This window comes from Coccinella septempunctata, chromosome 3, assembly GCF_907165205.1.
Source record: "Coccinella septempunctata chromosome 3, icCocSept1.1, whole genome shotgun sequence".
Taxonomy (NCBI): domain Eukaryota; kingdom Metazoa; phylum Arthropoda; class Insecta; order Coleoptera; family Coccinellidae; genus Coccinella; species Coccinella septempunctata.
The window spans coordinates 8,525,889-8,540,039 of NC_058191.1; the positions used below are offsets into that span (position 1 = coordinate 8,525,889).

The 14,151-nt window shown below is 34.4% G+C and overlaps 4 protein-coding genes and 1 long non-coding RNA gene across 6 annotated transcripts; 3 read left to right on the forward strand and 2 right to left on the reverse strand.

The window, feature by feature from the left end:
* The first annotated feature begins 444 nt into the window (after nt 1–444).
* Nucleotides 445–7,191, forward strand: LOC123309526. The gene is made up of 3 exons (XR_006537266.1): nt 445–1,014; nt 3,117–3,120; nt 6,881–7,191. It is a non-coding gene; the product is annotated as an uncharacterized LOC123309526 (long non-coding RNA).
* On the forward strand, nt 1,068–6,187 carry LOC123309522. 2 transcript variants are annotated; one of them, XM_044892681.1, is made up of 5 exons: nt 1,068–1,416; nt 4,897–5,196; nt 5,258–5,374; nt 5,443–5,683; nt 5,847–6,187. In XM_044892681.1, exons 2-5 carry the CDS (start codon nt 4,989–4,991, stop codon nt 5,857–5,859), a joined length of 579 nt encoding a protein of 192 aa, XP_044748616.1. In that variant the 5' UTR covers nt 1,068–1,416; nt 4,897–4,988; the 3' UTR covers nt 5,860–6,187. The 2 variants fall into 2 exon arrangements, with proteins under 2 accessions (XP_044748616.1, XP_044748614.1); XM_044892679.1 differs by lacking the exon at nt 1,068–1,416 and having other exon boundaries at nt 4,905–5,045; nt 5,096–5,196; nt 5,443–6,187.
* A 120-nt stretch (nt 7,192–7,311) lies between the features above and the next one.
* Nucleotides 7,312–8,654, reverse strand: LOC123309523 (exosome complex component RRP43-like). The gene is made up of 5 exons (XM_044892682.1): nt 8,502–8,654; nt 8,272–8,446; nt 7,797–8,091; nt 7,624–7,744; nt 7,312–7,566 (listed from the first exon to the last, which is right to left on the reverse strand). The coding sequence occupies exons 1-5, from the start codon at nt 8,516–8,518 to the stop codon at nt 7,347–7,349; spliced, it is 828 nt and encodes a 275-aa protein (XP_044748617.1). The 5' UTR covers nt 8,519–8,654; the 3' UTR covers nt 7,312–7,346.
* A 1,440-nt stretch (nt 8,655–10,094) lies between these two features.
* Nucleotides 10,095–11,655, reverse strand: LOC123309520 (COP9 signalosome complex subunit 3). The gene has a single exon (XM_044892677.1). The coding sequence runs from the start codon at nt 11,497–11,499 to the stop codon at nt 10,210–10,212; it is 1,290 nt and encodes a 429-aa protein (XP_044748612.1). The 5' UTR covers nt 11,500–11,655; the 3' UTR covers nt 10,095–10,209.
* Nucleotides 11,656–11,776: 121 nt separating this feature from the next.
* LOC123309521 (inhibitor of growth protein 2-like) lies at nt 11,777–13,212 on the forward strand. Its single transcript, XM_044892678.1, has 3 exons — nt 11,777–12,050; nt 12,120–12,317; nt 12,511–13,212. Exons 1-3 carry the CDS (start codon nt 11,915–11,917, stop codon nt 13,068–13,070), a joined length of 894 nt encoding a protein of 297 aa, XP_044748613.1. The 5' UTR covers nt 11,777–11,914; the 3' UTR covers nt 13,071–13,212.
* Nucleotides 13,213–14,151: the final 939 nt, after the last annotated feature.

A 14,151-nucleotide genomic window follows, 5' to 3' on the forward strand; every position in this document is an offset into this window, starting at 1 on the left:
GGGCCTAAGATATTTCATTTACTTATCTAAGAATTATTGTTGGATAATACTGAATTTGAATATGATTCATATAGATCATAATCTTAAATTTCAAGGTACAAAAATAAAATTCATCTAAATGATTTCATGTGTGTAAATACTACAATCTTCTTTAAGCTGCATTCACAATCAATTCGCGGGCCGAAGTGCACTTCGGCACGAAATTTACCATTCGCAATAATCTTGGAACCAAATACTCAAATGAATCAAAAATGTAACTGATCAAAACATAAGCATCAGCATCATCCATAGCCGGCACGAAATTCCTTGCCGAAGTGATAGTTTGCAACTTGCAAGAAATTTTGTCTTGAATTTCATTGTGAATGGTAACAGAGAACGCCATCTGCTAAGCTTCCGTGCCGAAGTGCACTTCGGCCCGTGAATTGATTGTGAATGTAGCTTTACTGTTACATTTGTATTGAATGTTTGTGATGAATATTGTACATGATAACTTGTATTATAAACAATAAAATGCTAGCAAAAAATGGATTGTAATATAGGTGGGGTATTGTAGTATTTTGTAATAATGTAAACAACGGCAAAATGTTAAGTATTATAATTTTGTAAATAAGTTAACACATTATCAAATATTTTCAATACGTAAATCGATCATTTTTCACGAATAAATTGGGGATAATTTCAATTATCCCATAAGTACATTCTCGGCTCCCAAAAACAACACTGAAATCTTTATAATGAAGAATTATTTAATTTTCAAATATAATAAGTTTCATAATATTGCAGTTTCATTATTAACCTAAGTTGTATACCTACGTAACTACATTCAAATCCGGAGGACCAGCCGTGAACACTCTATCATGCATCATTCAGACCATGATCACGCTGAGGTTAATTTGTAAATTGCATTTAGAAGGAGCAAAGGCCTCAGACGGTTTAGATTTACAACTGACGCCGAAAGGTGGCGTTGCGGTCAAGTTGTTTCTCAAATGGTTGGGACGAATTTGATGAAATCCTGTGTATGGGCAAAGAGGAACTATGGGTTTGGGCACAGTATAGACACCAACCAGTAGTCGCACTCCCTGGTTTCTGTTACTCCATTTATGACTCGCGCATCATTTCCGTGCTCCTAACCTCAAATTGTTGAGCAGCATTTCGAATTCGAGCATTTGAAATTTGAAAGTTAAGCAGAAGTAAAGGTGAACATTAGAGACAGTCTCTGGTAAATTGTAGCAATTATAATCGTGTGAAGTAAATAGAGAGAGAGAAAAAAAAGTTTATTTTATGGCCATCGACCTAGGTCCTTCAGCCCAAGTAAATATATTTGTGCAAAATGGTGAATTATTGCAGCGTGTATAATTGCAAAAACAGTAGTGTTAAGAATCCTAAACTTATTTTTTTTCTCATACCAGGAGACACCCCAGCAAACATTTTTAACTCGGCCCAACGTTGGGTTAGTGCTGCGATGTTAGAGTCGGTATACTGCAAATAGTGTCACATCGGCCGACAGCCGCCCGACGGACTATGAGCCGACATGTTGCAGAGTCTGAACACCGCTGAACCGGTGACGATTCGACTGTGCAAAAACACATCGGTTCAGCGTCTAGACAATGCTTCAAATACGCTCCTCAAATTAATCGTTACGACGTCGGATCAGCTTCTACAAAATATTGGAAGAATGCTTTTACAATTGATCGGCACCACGTCGGTTTAACGTCTAGACAATGCTGGGAATACGCTGTTCCAATTGATCGGTACAACGTCGGTATAATATATACATACCTGCAATACTAATGCTCGTTCTCACCAACGATCCCTAAATTTTAATGGACACCTAAGCATATTTACTTGACATTTCTTACTACTCATGTACGATTTCTGTTACATCAACTTTTAGGAGACACTTATATCAACTAAACGTTGCTGAAACTGAATTCGTACTAGAGTTAGAAAGAAATGCCAAGTAAATATGCTAAGGTGATCCTGAAAATTTGAGAATCGTTGGTAGAAATTGGCAAATCCAAAAAAAAGTAAATATGAATTATATTTGATCAATAATTTCTGATCTTTGAACGTTTCTTATGAAATCTCGGAATCATTTCTCATGTTCAAGGAGATATTCTTCAAACATTTTTTGAAACCTTGCAACACTTATATTGTGATTAGGGCAATTTATACAGCCAATTGAAAAGAACCTTCATATATTCAAACAACCAAAATATAACGCTCATATAATAATATACATATATAAATACTTTGTAGGTTGAAAAAACACATAAAAAGCTTACTTGAAAAAAAAAGTATATATTTATTCACTGCTCATTATTGCCTGCTTCTTTTTCCTCCGCTCTTTTCATTCTGCCCCCTGCTCTATGTCACCGGCATTGCGAAGCCAATTCATTACATGATTCACTTTTTGTTATAGGATTTATCCTTACAGATCCTGGATAATAGAATTTCATTATTTGTATAAAATAAATTATTGAATTTTATATAGAATATCATCTTATATGTGTATAAATTAATTGAATATAGTCAACATGCAAAATATGTATTCAATTTAAGTTACATCCTTACATTCAAAAATGTGGTAATTATGGAGAACATGCCACCATCAAGAAATACGGATGAAAAATTCAGTACTTACTAATTAGGGGGCGTAGATTGCGAATCCGAAGCCGAAATCCCGTGCAAATGCCTAGTTTTTAAGAAAAAAAATAAAAATGGTAACTTCATTCACGTCCCTTCATTTCTTTATATTTGCCGTAAAAATGCATTCGTTCTTGATTTCAGCCAAGTATTTCGTGTAAAGATTCATTTTCAATCATAATTCATGCATTTCCATCCGTTTTTTTACCATTAATTCGGTAAAAACGAGATGTTTACGTTTGCCCACGAAATCGGCCATTAGGGTTATGATGAAAGCGAGTGGAGCGTAGTTGCCAGACCGAAAATTTTTCGGATCAGCCAAGAAACCACGGGGAAGTGTGTGCCACCCAGAGATATATCTCTGGGGCCACCTTTGTCTGCATAGGAGAATGGAAAAAAGGAATGATTTTGAGAGGGAAAAAGAAGGTTGGGTAAGGTTACGTTAGAACTTTTTCTAGCACATACTTGAGGTGAGTACAGCTGAAAAAGTCATCCAGAAAAGACCACGGGGAGGTGTGGGCCTGGATAGGAGAATGGAAAAAAGGAATGATTGTGAGAAGGTTAGGTGAGGTTACGAACAAATATGAACAGGGGAAGCTTGAATAATGAAAAAGAAACGAAAAATAAAATTATTACAGGAATTAAACCGCAGATTTGAACTATTCAATTATTTGCTTCCTCATCATTTAGAGAGAGCTGTACTCGCCTCAATTATTACCTAACCTTCTCACAATCATTCCTTTTTTCCATTCTCCTATCCAGGCCCACACCTCCCCGTGGTCTTTTCTGGATGACTTTTTCAGCTGTACTCACCTCAAGTATGTGATAGAAAAAGTTCTAACGTAACCTAACCTAACCTTCTTTTTCCTTCTCACAATTATTCCTTTTTTCCATTCTCCTATCCAGGCAAAAGTGTCCCCAGAGTTATATCTCTGGGTGGCACACACTTCCCCGTGGTTTCTTGGCTGATCCGAAAAATTTTCGGTCTGGCAACTACGCTCCACTCGCTGTCATCATAACCCTAATGGCCGATTTCGTGGGCAAACGTCAACATCTCGTTTTTACCGAATTAATGGTAAAAAAACGGATGGAAATGCATGAATTATGATTGAAAATGAATCTTCACACGATATACTTGGCTGAAATCAAGAAAGAATGGATTTTTACGGCAAATATAAGGAAATGAAGGCACGCGAATGAAGTGACAATTTTTATTTTTTTTCTCAAAAACTAGGCATTTGCACGGGATTTCGACTTTGGATTCGCAATCTACGCCCCAAAATTAGTAAGTACTGAATTTTTCATCTGATTTATCCGATGGTGGCATGTTCTCCATAATTACCAAAAATGTCAACATTTTCGACCAATACAACATGAAAACTCACCGTGATTAAGCTCAACAATATTTGCCATTGCTTCTAATCCATTTTTATTATTAATTCCTACCTGACCAATTCAGGGAAATTCCTGATTCATGGCTTATTATGAGTTAGATTACTTTGCGTGTTGTCTCTGCTACGTCCTTACCCCCGTTGAGGCCAAATTTGGACAACTGAAAAATATTTGTACATATAGATATAGTCTTTCAAATTGTACAATTTTTTCTCTAGAATAAGATGATGGATAAGATGATTGGACCTAATATTTCGAGAACTCTCTCTTTCACCTGATGATATTCCTGACGCCTACTCCGACGTTTATTAGAGATAGAAATACTCTCCATTTTATTTTGATTTCTTGTACTCACCTGCCCTGGGACATCACTGTTACTATGTTAATACAACACAACACAACAAGGAAGTTTTCAGAAAGAAAAATTTGGTCAAATAGCCTACTCTTAAAAACTCTTTTATCTTCGAAACAAATGAACCCCTCACACGTGCACGCGTACGCCGTCTGAATGAAATAATGCTTCGATACGGAATTACGGAAATTAGATTGTCTGGAAGCTCTTATGCAAAATCCCGCGAAATTTAAATAGTACAGCTTGACCATATGTTAAGGGTAAAACGCGCTGAAGATGCATCTAACCGCAACCGATCCGATGAATATAAACCGCCAAGAAGTTGCTCATCTAACAGCAGCGTTTTGCCGACGCTGGCTAGATGCTCATGTTTCGCCACATCTTCAGCAGCGTAAACCATGTCCTCGGATCTTCAAAGGTCCGATGATGTGTAACAGCAGTACGCACTTCGCCAGCAGTAACAGCACACAGCCGACGATTTACCGACGATAAATGTTTGTTGGGACTTTCAGGTGAGTTATTGAATAAGCACGTGTTAATGTTGGTAAATTTTTGGTAATATTTTAGTTAAACTGCTATACTTCGTACATGCACGTGAATGGTATCTTATTTAATTTTTCCTATCATTTTCAGGCAAATGATTTGGCTTCCAAAAATGGGAAGGCAAGAATGGATTCTGAAAAGACCAGAACTTCTCCACAAAAAAAGAATATGTAGTGAGCATTTTTCTAAAAAAATGCTATCTGGAAGTAGATTAAAAAAGGATTCTTTTCCAGATTTATTCAAAGAAGGCATTGGTGAGAAAGGTATATATTGAAGAAAATTAAGATTTTATTTGTTATAATTAATATTTATTTTTATAATTAGGGGTGAATGTAAATGCTTCAACTTCTGCTTCAACATCTTCAATGGATATTGAAAATAATGAGACCGTAGATGAATGCCGTGAGATTTCTATAAACCCCAACATATATACTACACCAGGTAAGGACTTCAACGTTACTTATTTATTTGAACTATTATATCTTATGCATATTTATCTGTATTCATAGAAAAGAAACCAGAAGAAACACAAACATCTCCTAGTTTGTCTTCAGCCACTCCGAGGAAAAGAAAGTTACAATCAGTGGTGAAGAATTTGAAACGAAAATTAGTTGCAACTCCAGAGAAGAAATCTGTAGATATAAGTGATGAAGATTTCATCCGATTTTGTAGAAAAAATTTCAATTCGACCCTGGCAGATTTTATGATCTCCCAATTGAAGCTTCGAAAAAGGAAACCTCATGGCTATAGGTATTCAGTCGCTTTTAAACAATTTGCACTAACAATATACTTTTTGGGACCCAAAGTGTACCAATTTCTACAAAAAACATTTTTTTTGCCACACAAGGCAACACTTTGTAGAATAACCACAAATTGGGATTTCTCTGTTGGCTTAAATGAGCACATATTTCAGGCCATTTCATTAAAGACAAGGAATATGGACGATGCAGCAAAGGATTGCATTGTGTGTGTTGACGAGATGTCAATAAAAACCCATTTATTTTACAATATCTCATTGGATCAAATTATTGGATTTCACCAATCCTTGTGAGAAATTTCCTTGGAATTACTTATTAAGTTTGTATGTTAGATTAAGAATTTTTTACACACTTAAATTTTGCAATAGAAACTTCATTGCACAAAAAACAAACAAAAAAGAAAAAAAAATTATAAAAATTTTACATTTATAGATATATTATTTGTTTCTCGTGTTTTTTGTATTATATGTATGTATTAATAAAATTTTATTCATTATTTTGAACTTTTCATTCTGCATTTTCATTTCATCAGTCTAGAATATGTTGACTTCATATTGTAAGTAGACGATAACATTCTAATTTATAGGGAACACAGTATAGTTTTTTCATGTGTTGTCACAGCAGTTTCAACAATGAACTAAATGAACAAGTTAATTACTTTTCAGAGCAAACCTTCGCACATTTTCAAAATATGCATTACCTATTCAGTAGATGAACCTAAAGGCTCTATATTGAATACAGATCACAGCAGCTTTGTGACAGAAGGTGGTTGATTACCATGGAAATAAGAAATCTAGAAAAATGAATCCTCTGAAACTAAAGGAAAAAACCTTTCTAGCCGAGAATTAACATAAAATTATCTGAAAAAACACTGATTCACAACAATCGCATTCACTTTAGGACATATGCACTAAAAATGCATCAGTTTCCCCTGACGATAATCATTTCAAATAGAAAATCATGAAAAATTTCGAAATAATACTTGAGAAGTGATAATTATCAAATAATATTATTTTTACATTCGCCTCAATGCTCATAATTCTTCTCGTAAAATAATTCCCTTTAAAATTGCCGCGCATTTTCTCATGCGCGCCGAAATGATGCGCGTGTTCTCGGAGGAGTAAATAATTCAGTTCATTTGATCTAGAGTGCAACTACTGGTTGGTGTCTATACTGTGGTTTGGGCGAGGGCCCGGATGGTTTCGATTTATAATCGAGCCCGAAGGGTGGCGTTGCAGTCGAGTTTTAAGATTGTATCTCAAAAGCCTGTGACAATTTTCATGAAAAAACGTGTGTGGGTTTAGCTAGGGTCCAAGATGGCTTAGATTCTAAACTGGTTCGGAAGGTGGCGTTACAGTCAAGTACTAATGGGATTGTTTTTTAATGGCCCTGTTGGCTATTTATTTGTATTACTTTTTGTTATTATTTTCATCCCTAGTTGAATGTTATTTAGTTAACAGACTGTTGTCAAATAGTTTTGAACATCTCAGGTATGTTCAAAACCATTGAAAGCCTGTTCAGCCAAAGTTGCTTTTGGAATTTTATTATGGAATCAGCCCTTTGTAATATGTTGGATGATTTTAATCAAAATAGGTTCATTTGTAAACAAAAGCATACATATACAATTTTCATACAATAACATTTTATTAAAGTAGTTATGTTGTTTTAAATGTTTGCATAGCTTTATCTATTAATTCACAAATTTCTTTGGCTCTTTCTTTACTTTTTTCTATACAATTCAATAGATCATCATCACATATTGGTGCGCCTCCAGGTTTGTGAACGGAGCAAATTTGATCATCTTTGATCACGATGTTCAATGTGCAGGAACTAATTGATTCTTCTTCATGAGTGGGATCAAATAAGGTCATCTTCCTTAAATAATTACATATTCAATTTTATCAAGTTCAGTGGAATGAAAAATTTACTCACTCTTCAAAAATAGAAAACGTTGAACAAATTGGGGTACTGACAATATTTAAACATCTCTTTTCTTCTTCTTTCACAATTTTATTACCAGTAGCAGGATCATAATCCACCATTGGTAACCTTACTGAATAGAATAACATTTAGTAAGGATAATAATATAAAATTTCTGCACTCACCAGTTTTTAAAGCCGTTATTAATGCAATTACACAAGCGTCAATTAAAGAACCATCATAACTGATACATTCCAAATCAGCAAATAAACACCAAGCTAACTTTTCAGGAAATAAACAAAGTTCTTCTGGATTCAAGCACTTGGAACTCTTGATTATATCAGCCAGGAGTTGTGTAGCAATCTGTGCCTCTTCACTTGGAGGACCTGGTTTGAATTTGGGGGAACAAAGTGGTGATAACTCAATATTGGGAATCAGAAAACCTTCCTTACTATTTTCTGGTTTAGGAGTACACAATTCCTAAAAATATAATTGCTCTTAGGCGATCTGGTTCGATAAAGCATGGAATTTTAATGTTAGCCCAGAATTGCACCTACTGAACTAAGCATTATAGTTATGTTGTGAAGCTAATGAAATCAAGGCCCAGTTTTTCCAAACCAAGACTAACATATCAATAAAAAATAATGACTTTGTATTTACAGCCTTTATTCCGCACATAACACTGGTGTCTCCTACTTTAGCAAAGGCTGATCCATCCGCTGTTTGTATGGAGCCAGCATTCAGAACAACAGGACGAAATTTATCAAGTTTCCTACCATCAGGTCTTACGCCACACAAAAAATGTTCCTTGTAATACTTCACTGGATGCAAAATTCTAGAAAAATTATGTTAATGCGAATATTCCTGCTCTCACGAATATCCTCAATTACCTAAATGGCTCTTCCATATCTCTAGAATGTGCTTACTTAGGCCAGAGTTGTCTCTGCATAGGCTAGAAGAAAAAATTTTAAATTTGAGGTTATTTGCAGTGAGGTTAGAATAAACAACAGGGAGGCATTCCACAGAACGTTGAAAAATACACTACTCTAGAGTAGTGTATTTTTATTTACTGCACCCTCCATTTCAAACGAACCAGAATCCATAAAGTATATGAGAGTTTTAGAGAACATACTGCTTGAGATTTGCGATAGAATGCTTCTAGTCAAAATCTCTTGCCTAGGGGACTTGAGGGTTATTTATCATCTTTGCAAAAATAGCAAAGGTGAAATCATTACCAAGTGCTCTAGGCAAGAGATTTTGACTAGTAGCATACAATAGCAAATCTCAAGGAGTATATTTCCTGAAAGTTTCATCTTGATACACGACCGTCTTCGGGTTGAAATTTGAAAAATTCCTACTATTTTGGCTTCAAAGATGAAATCAACAACCAAGTCCCCTATGCAAGAGATTTTGACTTGTAGCATTCGATAGCAAATCTCAAGGAGTATATTTTCTGAAAGTTTCATCTAAATACACGACCGTCTTCAGGTGGAAATTCGGAAAATTTCTACTTCAAAGGTGAAATCAACCCCAAGTCCCCTAAGCAAGAGATTTTTACTAATAGCATTCGAAATCAAATCTGGAGAAGTATATTTTCTGAAAGTTTCATCTTATTGATACACCACCGGTTCGGGTGAAAATTCGGAAAATTCCTACTCAGAGACAACCTTGTTGAATTATTTTATAATTCCTCGACCCTTCTTTTCAATCCCGACTTATAAGTCGGCATTGAAAATAATGCCTTCGCTTGGCCCTTCCTTCTACGTAGTAATGAAATTCTTATTGAATCTTAATTTTACCGGACCCTACCTCTAGTATGGAAACGAATGATTCGAAAAAATCACTAACACTTTCGGTCTCATTAGACGAAGAAATGCCCTGGAATAACGTTTATTTTTTGGTTTTTGCGAAAAACCAATGTTGGAAGTAACATTACTTTGCACATCTTTCTGGGAATTTGCCCAACTTTGACGTTCGTTAATAAATGGAAACAAGTGAAGGTGAGTGAAACAATTAAAAAAAATTATTTAATTAATTTGAAAAAATTACGCGCTAAAATTTAGAGAATCACACTCACTTCCATCAAATATGAGATACATCTCAACTTCTGAAGATGTTTTCGAGAGTCAAGTTAACCAATTTTGAAACGACAATATTTTAAATTATAGTCTGCGCTTGGAATGTAAATACTTAATTAATAATATATTACAAAATATTTATATTCCGAGAATCTGCTTTTTTATGTTATGAAATGAAGACAGATTGAAAATATGAAAATAATAAACTTGTAGAGCATTTGCAATTTTTTCATGTTTTGAGCTCTAAAGTTTTATCATTTTTATGAATGACAAATCTTTAGAAGAGCCGCCATTGTTGGTGGCGATAAGGAGGGCTCAATAGAAGCATTCTCGATAACTGATAACAAATTCTAAATGTTCATCAAATGGTAGGTGATTGATCAGAATCTCAGTGAAACTGTTTTGTTTTTGATAATAGAAATTTATTTTTACATTCAGTACACAATTTGAAGCAACGAGAATGGATTCAGGAAAAATAAATTGTGCTTTTTGGTATCAACTCATAGCACACTAAAGTTTATCACATTGCATAGGTACTTTTGCTTGGTTGATCTTCGTCTTGAACACCAGTTGATTTCCTGACATATTGTGGATTCACCTGAATCTCAGAATCCATACTTAAAATTTGTTTATTCAATTCCATACAAACAGCTAATTCCTCTTCTAATTCTTTTAGTACTTCTGGACCTCCAAGTATTTCTGGTTTATCTAAGAATACAACCATTCCATCCTTCTGATTGATGGTAGCATATATCTGTTTTTCTTCAATCATTTGTAAAACATATTGCTCAGCTTCTTGAATACCAGATAAGCCAACACGGTTAGCTACATCAAACAAGCTTAAGGTTAAGAATGTCTTAGTTAATCTTTGAATATTTTTTTTATACAACATTTGTTTAACTTGTTTTATAAGACCCATATTAAAATCTCGTGTGAATATTTCTGAATTCTTAGCAATCACGTTCCTCAACTCAGAACTATTATTCATTTCAAATGCAGCTGCAAGAGAGATATAGGCCTGAGACAAAGGCTTCATGAATCTAGTAACTACATGCGAAGCATATTTCGGTATAGGCTGTTCCCGTCCATAAAGTAACAAAGAAACAAGTATATATTTCTTATAAGATTCCAACATGATATGGGAAACTGCATGCGCGGGAGTAGTAATAGCTACCTCGAAGAAATATAGAGCTCTGTCTAGATTCTTCAGTGACAAATATATCATACCACCATAATAATAATATAACAGAAAATATTTGGCATCAAAAACAGATCCACAAGTTGGACTAGTAACTTCGACACAGATATTTGTAATATCAACATCCAAAAATTCCAGTGCTGGTTTCATACATTTTGCTACTAAACATAATTGACATACATCAGCATGTATTGATGTCAGTTGTGAATCATTTAAACGTAACTTATAAATAGCTTTACGCAAGTAAGAAATTCCCAACATGGGCTGTTTGATTGCAATTAAATACTTTGTGAAGTGATGGCACAAATCTGCAAATACACCAGGAACTAAACGAATATGTTCTCCGTTACACTCGCTGATAAATTCCCTCATTTGTGTCAATCGACTGTCCTCAGCAAGAGGTGTATATTCGTATTTTGCAAGAAGAAGATGAACAACTGGAATCGTATGCTGTTGAAAATCTAAAGAAGCCAAAACGGTGTCCACTTGACTAACATTCTTCTGGATTAATTCTTCTGATTTCGAACAATAGTCCACCAATTCTCTGAGGGATCCATTTGATGTATGTGCCCTAACCGTATTTAGAAATTGTTCCATTACTGATGATGTCATGCTAACTTATGCTGGATATTTTAGTTTTTTCTTTCCCTATATATTTCCGTTAGATGATGAATCCTTCACAATATTTATTATCTACAATTCTAATTTGTTTTTGAGACGGCAAATATCAGACATCTCGCATTTGACAGTAGATTTCTGACAATTCTAACATTCACATGTCGTTGTCTTGTCACAGTTGCAGAAAATTAGTAGTTCACCTGAGTCATAGACCTGATATTATTATATCTATGATTCAAGTTGATGCACGCACGCGCACAGATTTTTTTTATAAGCTAATTCGTTTGTTTACGAGTCAAATGTGATTTGTGAAATCATCTGTAGTGTGTTGCTATCCTTTCGTTTTGTACCATCTGTAAGAACTTTCTTTTATTTAGGAGAGATGTATTTTTGAGGAAAGTATTCAACAATGATAAATCAACCATCTTCAGAGGCACTTAATGCTGCTACTTACGTGGAAAATTATTTAGATTCCGTTGAAAATTTTCCAAATGAAGTGCAAAGGCTTGTGTCTAGAATTAGGGAATTACATGTTTGTTTTATAGGTGAGCATCTATTAGATTATTAAATACATGTACTCCACGAATTCGTATGATAAAACTATTTTTTTATAGCTAAAGTCAAGGAAGCTAAACATTGGAAAAAACAGGCAGATGAAAATCCAAAACAAAAACAAAAATGTTATCTTAGAATGCAAATAGCTCTGAGTGCAGCTCAAGAAATAGGTGACGAAAAGATGTCCGTGGTTCAAACCATGAATGACAAGATTGAGCTGAGGTGTCGATCTTTGAACATGGATTTAAGAAATTTGGGTCAGTTGTTAGATACTTTGATTTTCTATTGATATTTTATCAAATTAATATGTAGCAGAATATTCACTACATAATTCAATCAATTCTTTTCACATAACTGCAATATGTAAATTTAGTTTTTATAGCAATGTAGCAATGTTATATTATTATTATATTAGCACATAATACTCTACAACTTACCCTTTCATTGCAGATGTTACCAGAGAGGATCAAAGTTCAAATGAAAATAGAGATGTTCCACTACCAACTTCTTCCAGTAGTATGACTAATTCAGCCCCATTAGTGGAAAGATCCAATAAAAGGTCACGTCGAGGGGGAAGGAATGATACTTATACTGAAAATAACCAGGTAGAGCCTATGGTTGAAACGCCATCAAAAAGTCAGATTCAGTCTGTACCAAATTCATCTCAAAGAAAGACAAATACTGGGAAAAAGAAGAAAAGGAAGTCTAGGCAAAATACTCAGACTCAGAGGGAAGATCATTCTTCCAAAGAAGAAGAACCTATTATTGATCCTGATGAACCAACTTATTGTTTATGCGATCAAATTTCTTATGGTGAAATGATTATGTGCGACAATGATCTTTGCCCTATAGAGTGGTTCCATTTTTCATGTGTGTCTCTCACAACAAAACCCAAAGGAAAATGGTATTGCCCTAAGTGTCGTGGTGATCGGCCCAATGTTATGAAACCTAAGGCACAGTTCCTTAGGGAGTTAGAAAAGTACAACAAGGAGAAAGAAGAGAAAACATAACTCCTCTGAGGAACCGTTGTCGAAGTGTTCTTTGTTTTAATATATTTGTCAGTTTATTGTTAAGAATAGTTTAGCAGGTAATATTTTAAATTTTTTACTATGCAATTTTTTATTGTATAATAAAAAAGTGTTTTTATTCGTCTATTCTTATTTTGCTATTTCATCATAATTTACACCTTTAGAATTAACAATTCTACCATAATAATTGATACATTCAAAGAGAAAGATGGTAATCATTTATCACCTGGTGAAAGTGCGATGTCAAACACTATCATCCCTAATACACTTATTACAGGGTGTTTCACTGATGGGAGTGCACATATAAAGTTTACAAAGGAATATATCATGAATCTGTTTGAAATTTTGTACAAAAACATTAGGCAAATGACGTTGAATTGAAAACATAGGGAAATGGTGGGAACATCTCCAAATTATTTTCACCAATGTGAACCCTCTACAATGGCACTACTAGGTTGAAGGTATAATGAAATCGTCTGGCCCCATTTTGTATCGGTAATACGAGAAAGTTTTCGTTAATTTGACAGTTATTCCGTTAAAAAATACTATTCGATTCTATACCATTTGATCATTGAGTTATAAAGCCCATATTCCATTTTACATTGTAGCGTAGAACAAAATATTATTGTTCCTTAGTAAAAGCACAGAAATACCAAAAAAAGGACGTGATCAACCGCGGGTTTTACAAAACTTTGATTGCCCAATCAACGATACTACAGTCACTCGATTTCAAAAACAAAATCACTGAAACCCTTGCATTTCTCAATACTGAAGAAGTATCAAATGAGAGTCATTGAATGGTTGTATATAGATTATAATTGGATGCGAGAATGATATTCTGAATGCTCATGACTGAATTATCAGTGAAAACTCAGTGGAATGTGACAAAGAGAATCTTTGATCGTAATTACTTTATCATCTACACATCTATATTCGAAAAATCGACACTATTTTAATCGAAATTGATCAAAAAATTCAAGAAAGATTCAATTTGGAAAAATTCAAATTTGACAAGGGACAGATGTTTTTCACTAAACCCCGCCCACTGAGAGATACGAACCAC

What these genes read in the sequence shown, in the direction of transcription:
- LOC123309522 (XM_044892679.1), top strand. Translation starts at nt 5,127, where the DNA reads ATGCTATCTGGAAGTAGATTAAAAAAGGATTCTTTTCCAGATTTATTC. An exon ending in AGAAGGCATTGGTGAGAAAG is followed by an intron (nt 5,197 to 5,257) that starts GTATATATTGAA and finishes TTTTATAATTAG; the next exon opens with GGGTGAATGTAAATGCTTCA. An exon ending in CAACATATATACTACACCAG is followed by an intron (nt 5,375 to 5,442) that starts GTAAGGACTTCA and finishes CTGTATTCATAG; the next exon opens with AAAAGAAACCAGAAGAAACA.
- LOC123309520 (XM_044892677.1), bottom strand. Translation starts at nt 11,499, where the DNA reads ATGACATCATCAGTAATGGAACAATTTCTAAATACGGTTAGGGCACAT.
- LOC123309521 (XM_044892678.1), top strand. Translation starts at nt 11,915, where the DNA reads ATGATAAATCAACCATCTTCAGAGGCACTTAATGCTGCTACTTACGTG. An exon ending in ATTACATGTTTGTTTTATAG is followed by an intron (nt 12,051 to 12,119) that starts GTGAGCATCTAT and finishes ATTTTTTTATAG; the next exon opens with CTAAAGTCAAGGAAGCTAAA. An exon ending in CATGGATTTAAGAAATTTGG is followed by an intron (nt 12,318 to 12,510) that starts GTCAGTTGTTAG and finishes CTTTCATTGCAG; the next exon opens with ATGTTACCAGAGAGGATCAA.
- LOC123309523 (XM_044892682.1), bottom strand. An exon ending in AATAACGGCTTTAAAAACTG is followed by an intron (nt 7,745 to 7,796) that starts GTGAGTGCAGAA and finishes TATTCTATTCAG; the next exon opens with TAAGGTTACCAATGGTGGAT. An exon ending in ACGTTTTCTATTTTTGAAGA is followed by an intron (nt 7,567 to 7,623) that starts GTGAGTAAATTT and finishes TAATTATTTAAG; the next exon opens with GAAGATGACCTTATTTGATC.